This window comes from Medicago sativa, chromosome 7 (genome assembly GCF_051527215.1).
Source record: "Medicago sativa cultivar Bolivia chromosome 7, Bolivia_mono, whole genome shotgun sequence".
In the NCBI taxonomy this organism is placed as follows: Eukaryota; Viridiplantae; Streptophyta; class Magnoliopsida; order Fabales; family Fabaceae; genus Medicago; species Medicago sativa.
In genome coordinates this window covers 97,728,004-97,751,130 of record NC_140755.1, presented here as the reverse complement: position 1 = coordinate 97,751,130, position 23,127 = coordinate 97,728,004, and the positions used below count along the sequence as shown (strand labels likewise).

The following is a 23,127-nucleotide window of genomic DNA, read 5'->3' as shown; positions in this document are numbered from 1 at the left end:
TAAAGACTAAAATAAATAAATGTGATATTAAATCATCTTTCATTTATGAAAAGAAAATGTAATATTAAATTACTCTAAAAATGCCCCCACATCTTATATATATGTTTCACTTTGGAGTTGACTTTACTACTTTAGGACGACAAAGATGTTGGTTCAGCCATATTTTTAATAATTAGATAGATGCAAATTTATGTTGATATTTGGTATGAATTTTAGAGTAAGCAATTTCATACATGAGTTCTAATCACTGAATACTGGACCACTCTTTTTTAGCTCAACGTGGGAGACAAAATTTGAACACTTTTAGGAGAACAGAGTAATTGAATCACAATGTCACATGCTCAGCAGATGACTTCAAGTCCACAATGCAGCAAATTGCCATCAGTGATCTGAAAGCCAATACCACGTAAGAGTTAATTTGAAAACACATGAACCCAGTCTGTTCTTCCTACCCTGCCTACATACATTATGCAAACAACTCTGTTACCGAAAGGAATTTGTGACCGAATAGAGAAGCCTATGCGTAACTTTATTTGGGGGTCAACAGAAAGTAAACGAAGAAAAGACTTCTTTGGGGTGATTGTTTGGTGTATATATGGCTAAACAGGAATCAACATGTGTTTTCTGGTAGGAACTTTGATATGCAAACAGTTATACATCAAATTCAGGGACTTATTGCAGATTTGCATATGGTGGGGCAGGTGTGCCCTCACGTGAAATGCAATACTGATGGGGCGCTGATCACCTCTGATCGGAGATAGGCATGTGGTGGTGTTTTCAGGGATGTGTCAGGCACTTGGCGTGGATGTTTTGCGTGTAACTTGGGATCTTGTGCGGTGTAGATGGCAGAACTCTTGGGGTGTGTTTGGATTGAAGGTTTAGGAGGGGAGGGGAGGGTTTACTTTTCTTTTTTAAATTATGGATTATATAACATGTTTTTCTAAAATAAATTTAGTGTGATTGAAGTATTATATGATCATTTATCATGTTATTATTTTAATTTTTAGAAATATATTTCATAGTATGCATAATTTAAAAACGAAAAGTAAGCTCTCTCCTCCCTTCCCCTCCCAAACCCTCCATCCAAACACACCCTCGAGGAATTTTGTTTGTGCCCCAATTAGCTTGGGATAAAAGGTATAAATTAATTGTAATCTAATTCTGCAGTGGCGCTGGTTGTGAAAGGCAGTCTTCCTTGGTCGTCTATTGTTTCCTGAGGAATTGCAGGTTTCCATTTCTCACAGGTTGCATTATTTTAACCATCCTCCGCCTGGTTGGAAGGACGTAGTTGGTGAATATTTTAGTCAGAGTCATTTTGTAGTTACATGAACTGTGATGTTGATAAAAAATCGCTAATAAGTAATAACCCACCAATAATTTGTTTTCTCCACACATAGATAAATGCATACAAAACAGTCTCACTTTCTACTGGTTCAATCCAGGAATTTCCCTCAACATCTGGAATTTGTAGCGATATTACTTAATACTGGTGCAAAATGAAAAGAAACACCAAATATTATTTATCCATCGACAGAGAAACTAGCTAAAAATTAAAGTTTGCTTGAAAATTTCATATTACATAACCTGTAACCAAGTGTAGGTAAAAGATAAAACCCTCGATACATGCCATATCAGCTAGAGTTTTTAATTTTTGAAAGAAAACAAACCTAAGCAACTGGCATAAAGATACTGAGAAACACCTTATTAAAGGGCATACTTGTAGTCCAGATGTTTGTGATCTAACACAACTAGTAAAAATATAGTATGTTTGCAGAACAATTTAGTTTAAACATCTTTAGCCAATGCAGAGAAATCAGTATCAGCTGATTCCGTATCCTTGGATTTAGGATGAGTTTCTTGCCGGCCATTATCTTCAATAGGTATCCCTCGCCTCATACGGGGCATCTCTGCATCAAATATAGAGGGAGAGTTTGCAATAACATCAAAAAGGCCATTTTTCATTTCTTCAGCTGCTTCAAAGAAGCGACCGAGACCACCGAAGAGGTTGCGCTCCATGACTTCAATATCACTTCGTAGCCCAGGGAAGTTGAACATTCCATGGTCTGATGAGCTATTTGCTGAGCCAAATGTGGCAGACCCTCCTCTAAGTACCTCACTGGTGATATCTTCTTCTGTGTACTCTTTGTTTGATTGCAGCACTTCAACAGGCCTGAGAATTAGTCCAAAGGTAAAGATGAAATTAGAGTTTCAGTCGCATTTGCAGAGAGGGTGGGTGATGAAACAGGTACACAAAAAGGAAAATTGAGTACTGCAGCTCTTATCCCGAAGAACATAATGACCAAAAAATATAATCAACCAATAAAGCACAAAAACTTTTTAAAAAAATATTTGAATATCAAGATAATTTGATGGTGCAATTCTAAAAAGTAGTGCTGCCTGTGCATAACCCTAATACCTAAAAATTGAAATCAATTGAACCATTTGTATCAACATCAAGATACTTTGATGGAGCACTTCCAAAAAGTGGTGCTACTTGTGCACAACTCTAATACAAAAAATTGAAATCAATTGCAGTATTGGCAGGAAAACACCCACACACTACACAAATAGAACAGTGTCCACATGTCATATTATGATACTTTATATTTGAATGGAATGTCTATAATTTCAGTGAGTGTCGCTGCATGTTGGGAATCAAATTATCAACCTTCAAAGCCTGTAAAACAACCCTATACAAAACAAGTCACTAAAGCTTTCGAAAATCAGGTTTCTTGGGTATCAAATGTTCAGTATAGCTCATTTGCAAGACGTCCACACATGTACATGCACAAGTGACAGGAGCCATTCTCTTCCTGCTATGTTGCAAACGACAACATTGTACCAATGTTCTTTTCAGGTAAAGTAATAGAATGTTGAAAATCAATTGCATTTTCTATGTCTCTCTATGTGTGATTATAAGTCAAAAAAACATTGTCAATTTTGTCTTGGCATAGAGCATTAAGGATCAGAAAGTCGGTTGACTTAAGCAAAAACAGTATTTTTCTTGTAACTTCCATTTCCAATTGATCCAAATGATCATTCAAATTAAATCGTAAAAAGGCTAAAACAAATAATCGCTCCAAATGAAACCTTTGGTGGTTTTAGCATATTTTATTCTTGTTAAAAAACAATAGATGTAAACAAGATTCACATACAACACCTCAGAGACTTCATAAAGTATAGTATAGGATGTTATAATGGATTATCTACAAATTTGAGCACACGTTTGGATTAGCCATCGGTTTGGCAGAATAAAATAAGTGATTTTGCAAAAGCTACACAGGAGATTCAAAAAACAGATTTTAAACAAACTTGTGATATTCGAAAAATTGAATTTCAAATATTCCAAAAAATTGATTAAAAATCCCATCATCCTAATCCTAATACCTAATAAATAAAATAGTATGAAGCAAATTGGGAATAGAATAGGGTTATAAATAATAATAAAGAAGAAGAAGAAGGAGTATTAATACTGACTTTCCAGCGCAAGTTTTGAGAAGCTCTTCAGTTTTCTCGCATTTCCGAATGAATTTTCCAGGTTCAACTTCTTCGGTTTTGCACTGAGATTTCACGACTTTCCTGGTGGAGCATCGTTCATCGGAACCTGAAGAAGAGTTGTTGTTATCGTCGTCGCTCCAAACCCAACCCATTTTCTTAGCTTCCAAATTTTGTGTGTTTTGTTCGATTCTATCGTATTGTTTGTGTTCCTCCTCACTAGGTCGGTTATGAAGCTTAAAAAAGGGTGGTTTCAATAACTTGGACAGGAAGATAATTTTTATTTTAACTTTTTTTTTAAATTTGATATTAATAGCAATAATCTTCTAGTTTAATTAATAAAAGTCATCGTGAGTATAGCTCAGTTGGTATGGACAATACATAAAATATGCAAGGTCTTGGGGTTCGATCCTAAGAAAAACTCAATTGGTAGGGATGTCAGGGTTCAAACTTCAAGTTCAAACACCTAACTTATATTCACCTTAAAAGAGGTAGGGATGTCAGGGTTCAAACTTCAAGTTCAAACACCTAACTTATATTCACCTTAAAAGAGAATTTTTAACCACTAGACAACTTGGAAAAAAAAATTAAGCAAATTTAGAATTATGTAGGATTAGACTTTTACCATGATTACTAAACCTTATAATATAAATTTAGTTAAAATTCGACAAAAATATATATAAATGAAATGATTTTGTAAGTGGAATTCAATTTTTTTTAGGTTACCACACTATTGATATAAAATGTCTAGCTTTGTTTAACTATCCATAAAAATAAAAATGGAACCTCTAATAACTTGTTTAAGAGGTCCAAGACCCTTAAAATTTGTTTTTGAAATAGGGGATATTCTGAGATTTGTTAAGGTTTTGAAATCGAGAGCAAAAATAAGATACATATTTATATAGAAAAAATTATTCAAATTTAATTATAATTTAACATAACATATTTCTAACATAATCAAGTCAGTGGCCCAAGCTATTCCATCATATTGTATGAGTGTTTTCCTTCTTCCACTTTCCATTGGTGAGGAGATAGAGAAAATGTTGAATTCGTTTTGGTGGGGTGCGAAGGGTGAGAATAGAAGTTGTATTCGATGGATGAGTTGGGAGAAGCTAACAATGAGAAAAGAATGGGGTGGTATGGGTTTTCGGAGTATATATGGTTTCAATTTGGCAATGTTAGGGAAGCAAGGTTGGAATTTTCTAACCAACCTTGATGCTATGGTATCTAGAATCTTCAAAGCTAAATACTTTCCGAAAGGGGATTTTTTGGGTGCGTCCTTGGGGCACAATCCGAGTTATGTTTGGCGTAGCATCTGGTCATCACGAATATTGTTGAAGGAAGGTTACCGGTGGAAAATTGGAAATGGCTCCTCCATACCAATTTGGAGTACTCCTTGGCTCCGCAATGATAATAATCCATGCATAGTTACTCCTGCTACTAGTTCATGTGAGTCTCTTAAAGTTAGTTCTTTAATTGATCATGATTTGGGTTGTTGGAATATTAGACAGGTGCAGCAGATATTTTGTGATAGAGATGCAAATGAAATATTACAAATTCCACTTGTAAGTCTTGGTAAAAAAGATGAGATTATTTGGCGATATGATAAAAAAGGCTTATATTCGGTTAAAAGTGCATACCGAGTTTGTGTGGATGTGTTGATTAATAGAGATGCTTGGAAGGCTGCAGGAGATTGGAACCGTTTATGGGCACTACCTATCCCTCCCAAGGTTAAGCATTTTATGTGGAGGCTTGGGAGGGACTGTTTACCAAATAGACAAAGGTTGGTGAGTAAAGGAATTGATTGTCAACCAAATTGTGTTGTTTGTCACAGGTACCTTGAACATAATTGGCATTTGTTTCTTGATTGTGCTGATAGTATAGCGTGTTGGAAGAAATTGAATATGTGGACAGCTTTGGAGAGGTTAATGATTGACGCGGAAGGCTTCCAAGATGTCTTTAACCGCATTTGGCAGCAATATAATATCTCCCAAATTACTACTTTTGCGATGACGACGTGGAGTCTTTGGAGAAAGAGAAACTTACAGCTTTGGGAGGACAAGAGAGAGTCAATTGAAGTTGTTATTGGCTGTGCTCAAGGACTGCTCCACGCTTGGCAGCATGCTCGCAAGAATTCTCGTGAACAAGTACATCAGCAACATCAGGTTCAACCCATAACTTGGCAGCCTCCTCCTACAGGTTTTGTCAAGTGCAATATTGATGCGGCAATTTTTGCATCGGATAAAATGGTAAGCATGGGAGCCTGTGTTCGTGACGAGACAGGTAATTTTATATCAGCTATGTCATCTTATTATAATGCCGTAATGACACCACCGGAAGGTGAAGCTTGGGGCTTGTACCAAGGTATTCAGTGGATTGTTTCATTGGGTTATCACAAAGTATTATTTGAAATGGATTGTAAAATGGTTGTGGATGATGTGCAGCACAACAAAGCCAACCATTCTGAGTATGGTTCAATTATACAACAGTGCAGAACCTTACTTAATTCTTATAACAATTACTTAGTTGTTTTTGCTAGGCGTCAAGCAAACGGTAGCAATCATGTACTTGCAAGAGCAGCTTTATCCCATGCTTCTCGCACTATATTTGAGGTAATTCCTGGTTGTATTGATACTATTCTTACAAATGAAATGCCTTGAGTTTGCTTGTGTCAAAAAAAAACAATCAATTCAGGAAAAGATGACTTTTTGAAAGGGAGTATTGTCCTCCTTAGAAAGGAGATATATCCCACTGTTAGTGCGAAAGATCAATCATATTAGTCTATGGTTGATCTCGTTGAAAAGGTATAATTGATCATCTTTAGTGGGATCTCCTCTCTCAACAATGTTTTGCATTCACAAATCAAAGTAATTCTATTAATTTTAATACAAATCAAAGTAATCTCCTAATTATATGAAACATCAACTCAACAAAATTTGATTGAATAAAGAAAATGATTTGCAAATCATTTTCACGCCTAAGAAAATAGGATTGACTGTCCACAAGCCAACAGATGCCCAAATCCTACCTCCTCCATGTTGGAGGTTAACTATTGTTGGATAACTTAAAATACACTTATCACAAGTGCATAAAAATTCCACAAACTAACCATCCTAGTAACTTCACCATAAAGTAACACAAACTCCTGCTCGAACTTTTACCACCTTCATCACCAATCACCATACATACATCCCAATGTTAGTTTGGAATCCTTGGTGTATATATCCTATAGTATAAAATCCAGCTAAATCACAACCCTTCATCTGGAATTTCATATTTTGAGCTCTTGTTTTTTTTCTTTGATGTTGACTTGCTTCCTTTGTCTCTTGACGCCGTCTTCTCATGTTCATCATTTCCTTTGGATTTTGTGTGTTCTTCACTCTCCTTGGCTCTTTTCTTTTTTTTACTACCATCTATCATATTTTCTTTATTTCTAGATGACTTTTTTCTTTTCAAAGGTGTTGCTTCAATTTCTTCCCCATCCGTGATCTCTTTCATAGTTTCTTCCTTGCTTGGTAGCGAATCCGCTCCTTTGGGTGTATCTGAGTAAATAAAATTAGTGGTGCAGAATAAGCAACCGTACTGAACTTAATTAACCAAAGATATCTGGAAACAATATAAGAACATACAATATGAAGAAACAGCTAGGCCATGCATTTAAGGCAGAAAGAAAAACAAACAAAAGAAATCAAAGAATGTTACAAGCCAAAAGATCAGAATTGTATTAGGGAAATCTGAAGAGAAAACGGGGAACAGAATTGCCACCAAGAGTTTCCCATTCCCAATGGATCTATTGCAGCCCCTCTAACTAAATTCTACAAGTGTCTCTTTTAATTAATTGATAATTTTGATTCTACAAGTGCCCCTTTTAATTAATTGATAATTTTGAATAAAACTGACTACTCCTGACATCACAAATAACCTCACAAAAAATACAACATTGAGAAACAATGAAATTGATGATCAAAAAGACTAACCTTCAACAATGAAATTGGAATCAAAAAGAACATGCAGAATAGGCTGCTTAAGGAAAACCTGCAACCAATCAAAATATGATTATGACTGACTATGATACAAGAACACAAATATTTTTTGGCTAAAATATGGTATTGGTCCCTGCAAAATAGGCCAGTTTTGGTTTTAGTCCCTGCAAAATTTTTTTATAGTTTTTGGTCCCAGCAAAAATAGGCCAGTTTTGGTTTTAGTCCCTGCAATTTTTTTTTATAGTTTTTGGTCCCTGCAAAAAATTTTGTTTTTGGAAATAGCCCCTGACCCCAGTTATGTGATGATTTGTCACTTTTATAAATTAAAAAATAATTATTGTATCTGTTTTATTATTATTTTTTAATAAAAAAATAATTATTGCTATATAAATTATAAAAAATAATATTCTTTTTATTAAGTAAGCATATATGCCACATATGCACAAAAGTGACAAATCATCACATAATTGGGGTCAGGGACTATTTCCAAAAACAAAAATTTTGCAGGGACCAAAAACTATAAAAAAAAAATTTGCAGGGACTAAAACCAAAACTGACCTATTTTTGCAGGGACCAAAAACTATAAAAAAAAATTTGCAGGGACTAAGACCAAAACTGACTTATTTTGTTGGGACCAATACCATATTTTAGCCATATTTTTTTAACAAAATGACTAACTTAACAGATGCACATTATTAAAGGCAGAAAACAACTATGACAGTCATTGGAGACCCAGGCTCATGTTTACAAATGGAAAATTGCTTTTCTAACATCAAAAACTTCCTAAAAACACAAGCAAAATACTAAAAAGCCCCCAGCAGTAGTTAACTACCGCTGGCTTATAACTAGAAAACCAGTTGTAGTTAACTACCGCTGGGTTTTTTAGTCATTTACATGTGTTTCTAGGAAATATTTGATGTCAGAAAAGCAACCATCTTACAAATGTACCCTCTTTTTACTAACCTCACAAATAACAACTATTTTCAATGTCAGAACATGTCAAACAGTACATAACAATATCTTTCTCCAAACATGGATTTAATCAATACAAGTTAATACTAATAGACTTTAGCTCATAGGTTTATTTATCCGATATTCAAATAAGCAATATAGTTTAGAATGGCCAGATATCATTAATTTCTTTTAGATTAAGGTGACATACAGATCGCAACAAGATGAACTCTATAGCAATAGCAATTCTGAAAAGGACAAAGAAAAAGGATATGAAACCTACAGATGAAAGAAGCTGCCTTGTCTTTGTATCCCAAAGTCGTAAATAGCCATCCAGTCCTAGAAAAATAGCGATTATATGAGTAATAGTGGTGGACATGGCAAAACTCGGTTGATAACAGAAGCTTGATATATTTTTATCAGACTAAGAAAGGGCATCACTTTATGTAGAAAAAAATAAAGTGAACCAGTAACTACATGCTCTGTACTACTGTATGAGATTCAGAAGAAATCATGCTCAAGGTCGATATGGTAAATAAATAAGATTATAATTTGGCTCCAGGTAAACAAAAAAACAATTGTAGAGATAACTATTCAAAAATTGTGACCAATTCAAGACTTCATCAATGAAACAGCTTAAAATTTGAAAGAACATGCAACACATAAGGGAAAAGACAGACTAATGCTCACCACATGAAGCTACCACAGGTAGCTCAGGGTGCCTGACAATGGATCTGATGCTTCCAGAGCATTTTCCCGTAAAACATCCTAGCATTTTACCTGTATTTAATAAAATAATAGCAAAACAAAGTCATTCAAAAAGGCCAACTAGAAGACAAATGAAATGAATAAAGTTCACAATAATTAGAAGTTTTAACATAACACAATTGCACCAGTTGACAATCAATTGTCTCTAAACATCAAAGAAAAAGCCACAAAGGCTCATCTTAATTACATTAATATTAGTATTTTGAGGGACTGTAAATATGCCAGATGCCGACCCGGCCCCACTTAGTGGGATAAGGCTTGGTTGTTGTTGTTGTTGTAGTTGTTATTTGTTAATATGCCAGATCCAAACTACCCTCGCCAGATAATAGCTAATTTATAACATTGTCTAAAAGAAAATTATTTTATAGAATTAATATATCAAATAAGATAGTCCAAAATGTTCAGTTACAGATGGAAAAATGAGGAACGTCAATGAAGAATAGCAGTAATACTACAGTATACTGAATAATATAGATGTTAAACAATGCTGTAACCACTTCTTAAATTTATGAAACATTTCCATAACTTTTGGGGGGTACCTGTACGTATATCAACAGAAGCCATGTCACCAGACCCATTCCCTAGATAGATTGTGTTGCCATCTATATCCTCGGCCAGTGCTTTAATTGGTGTCTCACGAAAATCAATAGAGAGAACAGGTCTCCTCTGAGCAGATATGTCATAAAGGCGAACCTGTTCAAAGGACCAGCGTTAAAAATGGAAGAGTAATTAGAAAATGTATAAGTAGAGAACACAAGATATAAGTGTTTCTGAATTAAAAAGTAAAGTAAACAGCACATTCACAGTTTGAATTTGAAACCATATTATTCTCATTCTCCTCATCTTTGTTAATAAAAAGGAGAATTGGAGATATAGCATGCAGCATTCAGGTGATAAACTATCATATTTACTTCATGGAATCAAATAATGTTAAAATATGCAATATATGCTTCCTTTTGTATTCAAACTGAAAATTGGCACACATATATATGTAGACACGGCTTTAAAAAGGAAAACTTGAAGAAATATATGCACAATATATGGTAGAGAGAAACAATGGGTTCTAACAAGATAAAAATTTAAATTGATTGCATTTAATTTTAAAAATAATTGAACCTTCACGTATTATAAATTTGAGAAACAAACAATTGATTTGAAAAGAATATTTTGGGGACTCTTTGGGCAAAAATGAGAAATAAAACTAGCTTCTTGTTCAATTGAATATTAAACAACAGAAATATCAAAGGTCAGATCTTATCACATTAAGAAAAAAAGTCAAACACATTAACTAGATTACAATCCTTTGCATGAAAGATTGGCTATAGTCCATGACAATAAAGTATTCATGCATAAATATACTTTGTGGAAATATGCTTCCACTCCCTCTTGATAAAATATAATTTGTATTTCTCTGCAAGTCCAGATTGAGAGTGGTTATTAATCCTTCTCAAACATCTCTAGTACACAAATATGTTTCCACTCCCTCTTGATAAAATATAATTTGAATTTTTCTGTAAGTCTAGATTGAGAGCAGTTATTAATCCTTCTCAAACGTCTCTAGTACACCCTCTAATACACCTAGTTGAAGTATATCAGCATCAAAGAGGAGTATTTTGCGTTATCTGACACCAAAGATCTTTTTCTTCATTTAGTTTGGAATTTAAGAAGAATTCACTGATTAAAAGTACCTGATGGTTATTGGTGCCAGCAACAAATTTTCGATGGTCATCTTTACTTAGATATGAAACAGATGTGAACCAGGTAGGTGTGAATATATCAAGGCTATTTTTAGGAGGCTGCATAGGTTAAAAAAAATTAGTAAAACCAAGCTTGGTAAAACAAAAAACAAAATGCGTTTTAGCATAAGATAAAGTGGAGAAGAAAAATTAATAGTTACTAAAAAATTTGAAATGAAGAGGGTTCATGGCTCACAGATTTGGCATTCCAGATCTTCGTGCAGTTATCAAGATCCCAAATATTAACTTCAACGCCTTTCCTACAAATAAAGTACTTATTTGTTATTTCTCATGTGTCAGGTAAACACGTTTATAGATAATAGCTATAAGACGTTTTGTTTAGATTCTTGAAGGTTATGGTAAAGGGTGAATATATGTATGATGTTTATAAAAGTTGTAACTTGTAATATGTTTGCGATATATCAGTTGTAACTTGTAATATGCTTGAGATAGATGCATAATCTAGCTAATTCATGTTTCAGCAGTAAGGAAAGTCTAGAATTTAATGATGTTTTTTCTCTTTATGAATCTTCGATAATAGAATCATTTTGGTGAAGTGTTATCTGTCACAAAGGGTATACTTGGATCTTTTTTTATATCTATAAGGTTTACCACAAAATCAGTAAGAATATCTGCAGTACTATAGGAGTCTGGAAATATGGCAGCATAAGCTATACGGCTAAAGCTCAATGGGAGAATTATAAAAAAAGTTTGTCCCCTGCTTCTGTCGTAGAAAATAACGGTTCTTTTAAAATGATAATTCTTCGTTAATCATTATTTTTTAGGGACTACATCTGACCTGATCATCAAATCAGAACCCTCTAGTAGTTGAATATCCTTCACTCTTTCTTTCCTTTTTACCATAAAATGCAAAACTATTTAAACCGTTCAATAGTCATGTGCATTCAGCATAATTTAAAAGTTCCTACATCATGCAAATCATAAAAACTCACCCTCCAAATAAAGCAAACTTCTCATTTTTGTCCACCTTGCAACACAAGACGTTACCACTATTACAAACATTCCAGGTTTTTGAAGAATCGATGCTGGAAGATCCTGTCGCTGAATCAGGAACTTCAAGGGACCTTATGCTTGCATTCCCTTTGCCCGTACATGTAAGTAAATTATAAGCCCTAAATAACAATGAAACATTTGAATGATGCTGGAAGTACCCACAAATATAGAATTACAAATACATAATAGCTGGCACCAATACATACATAAGTGCAAACACACAAGCGTATAATGCAAGTGATTAATGCATCTCAAGCATGAGAGCTCAAGTGCATGTACACGCATACATGCAACATTAACATATTTAAAAAATGAGAACCCACTTAATAACTTACAGATCATAAAGACAGTTCCATTGTCCAAGAAACTTTTGCAGAAAATTTTCAGAAATGCAAATGGGAACACATTAAAAATGGTGCATATGACAGGGGGCACATGGAGAATTAACAGTGGTGTAGGTCAAAGCGAGCAAATTATAATGATATGGCTCACTGTGTCAGCAATTATTATCCATTTATGATTTCTCTAGGTTCAAATTGCTTTAACTAGGGATCAGGTCCATTACGAGGGACTGAATATGAATGAGTTTAAGCAGGGTTCATATTGCATTCTTTTTAATGGATGTAACTGAACTTGTTACAAAATAGAAAAAAATTTACATTGCCCTATTTCAAGCAGGAAAAATTGTTCCCATTATGCCGTGTTTCAAGACTCTATTGGCCTCTCTACTTCAGTATCTTTTAAGCTCCGCAATTGCACGTAGGAAATGTCACAACAAAAATTATTATTATAACTTCCATTTACAACTTTCATCATGGTTCCTCCACCATGTCGCAAACACAATCCATCTCATGTATCCAAAAGCACAAGATTGAAAGTTGTCAATGGATTGAACAAGAATAAGAGTTTTGCGAAGACACAAACACCCTTAATGAGGAATCGTGGAGATGGGCTGCAGAAAATCGTAACCCGATTAGAGGTACCTGTAAAGAGGCTTCAAAAGCTTATAAGGTTATAAAACTTGAATTTGAAGTTGTGAACAATATTGTTGTTTCTATTAACACTATAGTTGCTTGCTTGAATGGCTCAAAGAGTGATACGTCAAATATATCTTCATCTTTTCCAGAAACGGTTGATTAAATTTGAAGATATATTTAGCGTATCACTCTGGGTCATTCAAACAAGCAACTATAGTCTTCATAGAAACAACAATATTGTTCACGACTTCAAATTCAAGCTTTTTTTTTATCTTCATAAGCTTTTGAAGCCTCTTCTGTTGTATTGAAAGTTTCCAACCATTCACGGGTAGCTTTAACTGGGTTACGATTTTCTGCAGCCCATCTTCCCAATTTCCTCATTAAGGGTTTTTTTTTTTACTTTGCAAAACTCTTACTCTTGTTCAATCACAACTTTTAATCTTGTGTTTATGGACATATGAGATGGATTGTGTTTGCATTTGGCGGAGGAACCATGATGAAGGTTGTAATTGGAAGTTATAACAATACTTTTTTGTTGTAAACTGGTATTTCCTAAGCGCAATTGTAGAGATTAATCAAACCACAATGGACAACAAAACTCTCAAGAGATTATAATTATAATTTAAATGATAATATTTCCAAAACTCTTTAACATAGTAAAAACTAATTTAGAAAATTAAACAAATAAAAGGAATAAAATAAATAAATAGAAAAATATTTTTTTAAAAGAATTAACTGAGATTCACTTTTAAAAAGAGAAAGGAAAAAAGATTACAGAACAGTGAAATGAACATCTATGTTTTGACTTGACACTACTCCTTCCTACCCAATTCTCTCCTCTCAAATCCTTTGCCTACGCAAAGTACTTAAACAAGATTGTTTTCTTCAAAAAAAACTTAAACAAGATTGTAGTTACAACTATCAACTTTTGTTTAAATAATAACATTTAAGTCAAGAATATGGTCGATGGTAATTGGTAACACTAAATATATGATTGGAAGATGTAAACCAAAAAAAAAAAACCAAACCAATTACAATTTTGTAAACTAATAATATGGCAAAGTACTAATATTAATAGAACTTGTCCAAAGAAATAGGGCCATATAACCCAAGTAGTCTCACAACTATCTAGAAGGATTAGACGTGAGACTTAACTACAAAGCAACCTAAAAATAGCACAAAACTTTGACGTATATCCTATGGCATTCACACAACAATAAGAATGAAAAACAATCATAAATTATCAAAAAAACAAGGTTTTATATACCTGGATTCAAACTCAAGATTCTGGTTTGCAAATAGATGCAAACCAATAACATTATTCTCTTCAGACTGAAGATCTAAATCATTGGCATTTGATATTGTAGCTAGAGAAACTCCAGTGACAGGGCTCAAAACCTCAATCTGCAGTATTTATTTATGTCTATTGAGTGAAATGCATACCTTTTAATAACAAATATTGAAAACAAAACATGTTCCAGAGCCAAGTATAAAACCGCCAAGTAGCTTACCTGTCCATTTTTTCTTGCCACAGCTAATAACTGCAATACCAGAAAAACATAGGGAAATAATAAGAATTTACGTTCATGAAATTGAAAAGGAATCTCTAAACTAAAAACTAGTGCCGGGGAATCATTAACTTTTTAATTGCTACTTCCAGCTTTAAAGGACATGCACTGTATGTGTAAATTAGTTTATCACCGACGTTCAACTGTTTCGCCCCGTTATCCCACTCTTATAAGTAGTACTAACATTTTGTATTTGATAGAGTAAAGTAATAAAGTAATTTTCCCGTGTAAAATAGATTTACACCGACAGTGCACGTCCCTCAGAAGTGAATTACACCAAAAATGATTGCAGAGAAAGAAGAAAACGTACCGGGTTGGATTTGCGATCAATGAGTGAAACAGCGTTAACGGACTTAGTTGAATCGGGTTCACCCCACCTATCTACTACCTTGGGACCTCCTTGTTTTTCACGGGATTCGATAACTAAGAAGAGAAAGAAGAAAGAGTAAGGAAAAAATACAAGTGAATTGAAAGTAAGAAAAAGATGATACCTTTGATAAGACCAAGTGTGTCGAAGGTTAAAGCTCTAAGTGGAGGACAACCAGGGCACTCTACAGTGGTAGCGCGAGGCATTTTGCAGCAACTACGGTGGTGGTGAAGCTGCGATTTTGGAACAAACAGAAGGAGTGTGCTTTGTGCTGGTAAACCTATTTAGTTATACGGGTACCGGTTTTTTTTATTGTTGGGCTTAAATGGGCCTGTTCAACTATTTTTTTAATAAAATGCTTTGAAAATTGCTCAATAAGCCCCTCAAAATAAAATTAGATTTTATGTTAAAAGAATCTAAAGATTTTTTTTAGAGATTTTAAAAAAAATCTGAAGTTATTTTTATTTGCGTACTACCCATAAAAATCCATTTAAAGAAAAAGAGTTTTAACTTGTGCATGTGTTACCTCCTTGTTGTTGAAAAAAAATTAGATTTTGAGAAAACACAATCCTAATAGCTTTTCATTTTAGGATCAAAATAGAATTTTTTGATAAAATAATTTTTCTAAAAATCTTAAACAAACACTTAAAAATGAAAAAAGTGATTTTTTTAAGAAAAAAAAAAATAGATTTTTTTTGAAAAAAAATCTTAAACAAATGGGGCCAAACTTCTCCAAAGTTAGGCTTGAATGTATTGTGCATTGGATTAATCCCATATCATTTTGTGGTGGGACGGTTTTTGTTAGAAGAATTGGTGATAATCGAAAGAGGTGGCCAACCACCCAAAAAAGAAAATGAGGAAAGTTACATTCCTGTAGATAGTGAGAATGAAGAAGTAGTTTTACCAAATAGGATATGACTTGTATATGATATAATTTTATAGTGAAACTCACTTGGGTTGTTTTGGTGATATTGGTTTGGGACCTGGGAATGTGCTCCTTCGAGGTCTCAGTTCGATTCTCTCCAGTGTTAATTTAAGTGGATTAATTTTAGCTTCTTCTGTCCTCGTGAGCTTAGTTCAATTGGTTGAGACAATGCATAAAATATGCAAGGTTCGGAGTTCAAACCCCGGCCACTACCAAAAAAAATTTAGCTTCTTCAAAAAAATGATATAATTTTATAGTGCATCAACACTTTTTTGCTGTAACCAACACATGTTGGCTCAGTTGGTAAGGAACGGGCCACTTCCCCTCAGTTGTGTGTTCGATTCCCGCTGCCGATGTGAGGACGGTGTTGGTGGGTAATCTGTAAGTACCTCTGTAAGTGCCCTTTGGGCCCAGAGGCCTGCCCTGACCCTGGTGGTGACCAGAGCTGAATCCACCTAAACTTTCCTTGTAACAAAAAAAAAACACTTTTTTGCTGTCCATATTTTACCGGCCCATTTTTTGTGGTCAATATTTCACTAACGCTTATATAAATATATTTTTTAATTTTTGTGTGTAAATGAATGTTTGTTGTGCTATACTGTTCCAAAAAGTATACAATTTTATTCGTTTTTTATTTGTGCGCCGATAGTGACGGACAATCCATGTTTTCGTGGATGCTATGTGAAGAGGGGGTGTTACATCACTGTGTTCGTTCAAATTGCATGTGTAAAAAGTGTCGGTAGATTTTGGTTAAATTGTGTTGAGTGTTGTCGATTTATGTTGTTAAATTATGATTTACGAGTCGTTGTTAAATTATGAGTTTTGTCGATTTATGTTGTTGATTTTTGTTGAATTATGATTGTTGTTGATTAAGAGTGGTGGTAATTGTTGTTGAATTATGAGTTGTGGTTATTGTTTATTGGATTGAATAATGAATGTTGGTTATTGTTGTTTTTTTTAGGGTAAATTACACTAACCTCCCCTGATGTATTGTTAAATAACACAAACACCCCCTTTAGTTTTTAACCAAACATAAAGCTCCCTTAGTTTGTTATTAAATTGACAAAGACCTCCCTCTCATATTAACACCATTTACTATCCGTTAATTCTTCACTTTCACTGACACTCTAATATTGTCACGACCTTACAACATAACTGGTCAGAAACTAAACAACAATCACCAGACAATTCATGAAGGCTCATTTCAGACTCATCCACCACGACTCGTTTTTGCGTCGGACCCAAACCAAACCATCTACAAAAAGCATTTTATTCCGTTGATGTTCAATCCTTAACAACTACTCATCTGACTCAAAGAATATTTATAATCCGAAAAAACAAAATCAGTCCTAAACCCACATTATAGAGCAACCCATGTTCAGAAATAGCTTAAAGGTTACACATTTGAACAAAATGGCACAACCCTTTAAACCTTAAACACATCAAACAAACATTATAGATTGCAATTTTACCAATCGTGAATGCCAACAAAAAATCAGAAAAGATTGTTTGAAATAATGGGTTAAAAAATAATCAACCTAGTCAAAGTGGTTGTGATGTGATAAAGGAGAAAAGAGGAAGAAGATCTAGAAGAAGAATGACATAAGGAGAAGGGAAAACAAGGGTGAAACTAATGAAAGAAAGAATTTAATTCGGTGTCTTTTTGACATTTTTATAAGGTTATTAGAGAATTTTTTTATGGTGAGATTTCCAGGAAAAGAGTTTCCCTCCTCTTATGATTCCCTGAACTTATTGCCAACACAAATAAATAGCAGCTAGATAAGATTTCTTCTCCCTTTGGGTTCAGAGCTTGGAAATAGGAAGCAAGAGAGGGACTCGTGTTTAATCTAACGGAAGTTTAACAGTGTTAAATTTAGGGGGGTGTTTGTGTTGTTTAAGAAAAGGAAAATGCTACATAGTACGGAAGAATCTAAACGAAAAACAACGAATGACTTTACTATGAATTTGCTATTACAGTTTTACCCCCATACCATTTCTTTATTTCCACCTTACCCTTGAATGGTAAGTGTTGTTTGTTGTTTCGTCAAATCCCGTGACCACATGTCCCGTACTGCATAGCATTGCTCTTAAGAAAACCTCAAAGGAGGTCAATGTAATTTACCCTTTTTTTTTTAACAATGTTGGTTATTGTTGTTGAATTATGAGTGTTGGTTATTGTTGTTGAATTGAATCATGAATGGTTGTTAAATTATAATTGTTGGTTTTTGTTGTTGAATTATGATTGGTGGTCCTGCTAATTATGTTTCAGCCCGATGTAAGAACAGTTTGGGTCCAAAACCCCGGACAAATTGGTTTGTAAGTCCCGATCCTTGCTAAAATGAAGGGGGGAAAGATGGATCGAGTTGTAACTCCCCGAATGAGTGCGAACGGGAGTTGCTCCCAAATGAGTGCGGTCAGGAATTACAACCTGAGAGGAGCTTTTTTGGATTTTTACGGGGACGTTTGAGCAAATGAAGTGGTTTATTTTAAAACTAGTATTTAGACCCGTGCGATGCACGGGAATTAGATATGGCATTGATTAATAAATAAGCTAATTGTAAATGAATTAATGCTTCCAAAACAATAACAATGAAAACCTGAATTAATTTAAAATTCTCGTCATCTTAACACAATTCCTCTCTTTGGCTTTTATCATCTAACAATTCTTGCTTTGTTTGATCAGCTTGTAAACCAATGTAGTTATCTACCAACATCTTCAACCCCTTCTCTATGGTCCATGTTTTAGGACTTTTAAAGTGCTAATATCAGAACTTTGGAGTGAAGATGTTGGTAAATAAGCAACCTTGAAAATTTTCAAAGTTCTGATATTAGCACTTTAAAAATTTATAAATCTTATTCACCCCTTCTTGCTATTAAAGGTAAATAAGAGAGGATATTGATAAATTTTCAAGGTTTACAAAAAGGCAACCATATAGAGAGGATATTGATAATGCTACGAAACACAATAAAAAAAAGTAAGGTGATTTATTTTGGTCACCAACATAAGTGATTTTTGGTTACCACCACATCATTCGATAGAGATAAAAAAAAAATTATATAGATAGAGTGATATTGATGTGGACAAAAAAGAACGTAAACATGTTATTTTTGGATGTATGACATATGCACCAAAGTACCAAATGTTATAACAACCAAATTAGCAAATATGAAGGAGATAAATTCCAAAACAATTAACAATTAAGAAGGTACTTATTGAGTAAAAAAGAAAAATGAAACAAAATAAATCTAAGTAGTGTAGACTAAGAAGAGCTAAAATATCAATCTTGAGGTTCTTGCTTAATTTTGACAACTTTCTGCAATTTAGTGGTGGACGACCGAGTTTGACAATCAAGGACAATATGTGTTGCATCTGAGTCGGCGTTTCTCTTTCTCAAAGACTTGGATGGATGAGTATCTTTAGGAATAGAATTAGCTTCATCACCAAGAAGCTACATGAATAATAAACATTCATAGCAATGGTTAATTTAATAAGTTTTATGAATACTTTTAAAGTAGATATAAAGAATATTTAACTACCTTAATGTTATCATCAGTTTGGGGAGTAATAGGACCTATGATATCAACATCATCATCTTCCTCACCATTCGGTGGAGCATCATGACACTCAATATAATACTTTTTCTTAAACTCATCAATGATTTCATTGTCATCGGACATCTTTTCGACTGCATAGGTATAAAACCTCTGTTCAACATTTTTTTGATTGATCTCCAATTTGAAAAGCATTTCCTTATCACGTAAGGTTTCAAACTCGGTTGGATAATCATTTGTGGTCTTTCCCTGTTTTTGATTTGGATTAGTAAACAATTAAAACCAATGTTTATTGTTTTAATAATATGACATAAAAAATACAAAAAACAATATACTTGAGTTCATTATCAATACCATTTGTTCTTTTGCAGTCTTTCCAAAGTGCTGTGAAATAACTCCATCAAACAACACAAAGGTAGTTGACCCACTATCATCCATAACATGAATGTGCACCATAAACCTAAAATGAAAAGTGAATATACATGAAAGATTCAATAACCTTATAAGGAACACTAACCAAAAAAATCAGTGACCAAAAGAATAAAAGTGGTGATGATGCAACTTGTCGTTTATATAAACTTGTCGTTTATATAATCATGTACATAGTAAGTTATTAGAAAGAAAAAAAATTGAAATTAGATTTGCTAATTATATAAGTAACCGAATAGAAAGAATAATTGAGTTTAGCTTAAAAAACATGAGTGAAACATAAGAAAAATTAATATGGAAAACGTCACCTTTTTGTAGCATCGACTATGTATCACATTTTTCACAAAAGTATTTTGTACAAACAGGTTCAACCTCCTTGAAGCACGTATCACATGAAACGTAGAACCACTTCTTATTGGTGTCTATGTCAATAATTTTAGCCAAGACAACACATGCACCCACCTGCATAGTTATTAAATTTATTTAAAGAATAATAATTAGAAAATTAAAACACAAAGATATGGATTAAGAATTATTTAACAACATAGTATAATAGTATAAGTCAAAGCAAATCAGCATAAAGTTGTAGACCTGTTTAACTTGTGTAATATCTGAAATTGTCATGTTTTCTGTTTGGAGTAGATCATTAGACAAAGAAAGTGAAGATTGTGCTGTCATCTGGGTGACCCCTTGGGTCAAAGATGCATTGCCAGTTTCTATTCTATCGTAAAATATAAGAAAATCATACTTAACAAAAACAAAACAAAAAAAACTTTCAATAATTATCAATATATAATATATGTGTAATTTCTTGTAGGTGCAACATTCTTCAATGTTGGGATTTATAAGCAACTTGGTTTCATTGAATGCATTGGCAATCCCATACATACCTATTAAAACGATACACCAAAAGGTATTAAGTGATATATATCATTAACAATACAAAGAAATAAAAAATAATTACATTTAAAAAGATAATCTAATTACCACCAAAAAATTTAAGTCGACATAGATGCATAACAACTACAATAGAAAAAGTATTTCCATTTGTGCTCATATAGCTATTCATTTGTTCAGCAAAATGACCCTATAAAGTACAAATAATTGTATTGTTCCTGAAATTTACAAAATAATTTTTATTAGACTACGAATAATAATTAAAAAAACATCTATATATGTAGTTAAAACAAAGATAAAAAAAAAAAAAAAAACTCCACTAACTCAAGGTCTTCAAGAATCAAGTCCAAGATTTTAGTCATTTTTCCTTTTACTTGAATATCCTTAATGTCAGTCGTTCCAACTACATGGCCAATGACATCTACAAATAAACATGGTTGTAGAATCATAAAAAAGAAATCATAAAAATATTAAAATAAGTTAATATTTAATTTGTAAGTTTAGTATAAATTACTAACCCATTAAAACACCGTTATCAGTACCACCAATAATGTCCTGAAATTTTGTCAAGTTAAACAAATTTAATTTGCAGGAATTTTATCATAAGATGTTTTGGTTATAATAGTGCTTCCTATCAAAGTTAGCTTGTATTTGTGATTTGCTGGCTTAAAATTTCCTTTATTAAATTGGACCAATTGGACCAAGAACTTTTCTATAGTATATGAAGCACCCTCTTCAATAGAATCTCCAAGTTGTTTGAAATCCTTGCTTTTAATAGAAGCTTGTATCTTTGACAACTGAAATAAATAAAATATTATGTGAATTTATGTGAATAAAAAGATAATGAGAATTATAAACCTGAAACAAATTCTTTCAAAAAAAATAAAGGTGAAACAAAAAAAAATGATATAATCATATCAACATGTCCATGTATGGACATACATGAATCAAATTAAAAAACTTCTTTTAGTATCAATTTATAATAGTTTAGGTTGTTTTTCGGGTGTGTTTTGGGCAGGCAGCTGGCTGAGGTATGTTAACCTCTCCTATGCCGTGTCATGCTAAATTCAGTTCAGCAGTTTTGCTGCTCCTGTTAGATGCGGCTGTGCAGTTTTGCTGTTTAATTTTTTTTTAACGGCATATTATATTAAAACAGAGCCACCCAAAAATAAAGTGAAGTGAACTCAAAATAACAAAGAAGATTATAGTGGAGGAAGAGGAACCCCGCGCATCCAAAAACTGCACAGCAACAACCAAAACAAATAAATCCCCACCTTTAAATTTAATTGGCTAATTGTTTTACTAACACGTTCATATATGGTTCTTTTAATTTAACAGGCTAAATTTACTTGTGATGAAAAACAGAAGGTACAACTTGTGAAATACATGAATAAATCAAAGATCTTTAATAACAAAAATGGATAGGTATAATAGAACCATATAAAAGTATATAGAGGCATGCTGTTTCATCACACATAACACAAACATGTTGTAGTATAAATCAGAGATATTTAACAACAAAATTTATAGGTACAACTGAACCATATACATGACCCATGCCTTTTCATCTAGCAAAAGTAATTCAATACTGGATGCCTCTTTTGGTTTGTTGAAATCAGGAATTTTCCAAAGATTAACTATACGAACACGTATCTTCCAATCATTTTTCCAGCAACAATGTCATCAGTAGCAGTAATATGAGAAGCCATTATTCATCCTACATAGAATTGAAAAGAAATAAATCATAGAAAGGTAGACAAAGTTAAAAATATTAATAGGGAGATACTTTAATCGTTGATATAAAAAAGAAGTTAGAAATAAAAAAAGATATTCAAAGCAAAAAAATATGACGTACGATTAATTTGAAGGAAGATGATTTAATCGAAGGATGAAGGATGAAGTATGACTTATAAATACTATTTGATGTTACTTATATAGAGAGTTGAGGAATGATTAGTTTGGCATAAAGTGACACAGATGTAGACAGAGTTAGTTACCAAAGACAAACGTTAGATGAGGTTTTTTTTCTTTCTTTGGTGCCATAAATTTAATGAGAAATTTTTTTAGCAAAAGTTTGTTTAGAAAAACATAGTTAACAAAAACAAAAAAAAAACATATGGGGATCGGTGTTTATATTGCCAAATAAATAGAGAAAATAGCACTACCAAAAAAATAGAGAAAATAGAAAACAAACTATGATGTCCATCAAACAAAAAACAAAATAAGATGAAAGAAAAAAAACAAAAAAAAAACAAAGATTATGGAAGAAAAAAATGTATTTAGTAGTTTATGGCACAAATTTAACAAAAGTTTGTTCAATTGCTTAAATATATATTATTAAATAATAATGTGAAAGAAAAACAAAATAAAATTATGAAAGAAAAAAACGAAAAGAAAAAAAAAACAAACTAAGATTATGGAAGAAAAAAAAACGTATTTCGTAGTTTATGGCACAAATTTAGCAA

At 33.0% G+C, this 23,127-nt stretch overlaps 3 protein-coding genes across 3 annotated transcripts; all 3 read right to left on the bottom strand.

Moving 5' to 3' along the window:
• Positions 1-1,497: 1,497 nt before the first annotated feature.
• On the bottom strand, positions 1,498-3,703 carry LOC146910896 (Mal d 1-associated protein). Its single transcript, XM_085723367.1, has 2 exons — positions 3,478-3,703; positions 1,498-2,170 (listed from the first exon to the last, which is right to left on the bottom strand). Exons 1-2 carry the CDS (start codon positions 3,648-3,650, stop codon positions 1,786-1,788), a joined length of 558 nt encoding a protein of 185 aa, XP_085579493.1. The 5' UTR covers positions 3,651-3,703; the 3' UTR covers positions 1,498-1,785.
• Positions 3,704-6,314: 2,611 nt separating this feature from the next.
• Positions 6,315-15,122, bottom strand: LOC146910895 (Transducin/WD40 repeat-like superfamily protein). The gene is made up of 12 exons (XM_085729547.1): positions 14,984-15,122; positions 14,803-14,915; positions 14,436-14,465; positions 14,192-14,328; positions 11,887-12,066; positions 11,130-11,193; positions 10,886-10,993; positions 9,737-9,890; positions 9,120-9,209; positions 8,713-8,768; positions 7,473-7,530; positions 6,315-7,037 (listed from the first exon to the last, which is right to left on the bottom strand). Exons 1-12 carry the CDS (start codon positions 15,063-15,065, stop codon positions 6,745-6,747), a joined length of 1,365 nt encoding a protein of 454 aa, XP_085585673.1. The 5' UTR covers positions 15,066-15,122; the 3' UTR covers positions 6,315-6,744.
• A 3,704-nt stretch (positions 15,123-18,826) lies between these two features.
• On the bottom strand, positions 18,827-20,229 carry LOC146910894 (uncharacterized). The gene is made up of 4 exons (XM_085724718.1): positions 20,074-20,229; positions 19,691-19,796; positions 19,322-19,585; positions 18,827-19,233 (listed from the first exon to the last, which is right to left on the bottom strand). The coding sequence occupies exons 2-4, from the start codon at positions 19,790-19,792 to the stop codon at positions 19,063-19,065; spliced, it is 537 nt and encodes a 178-aa protein (XP_085580844.1). The 5' UTR covers positions 19,793-19,796; positions 20,074-20,229; the 3' UTR covers positions 18,827-19,062.
• Between the last annotated feature and the right edge of the window lie 2,898 nt (positions 20,230-23,127).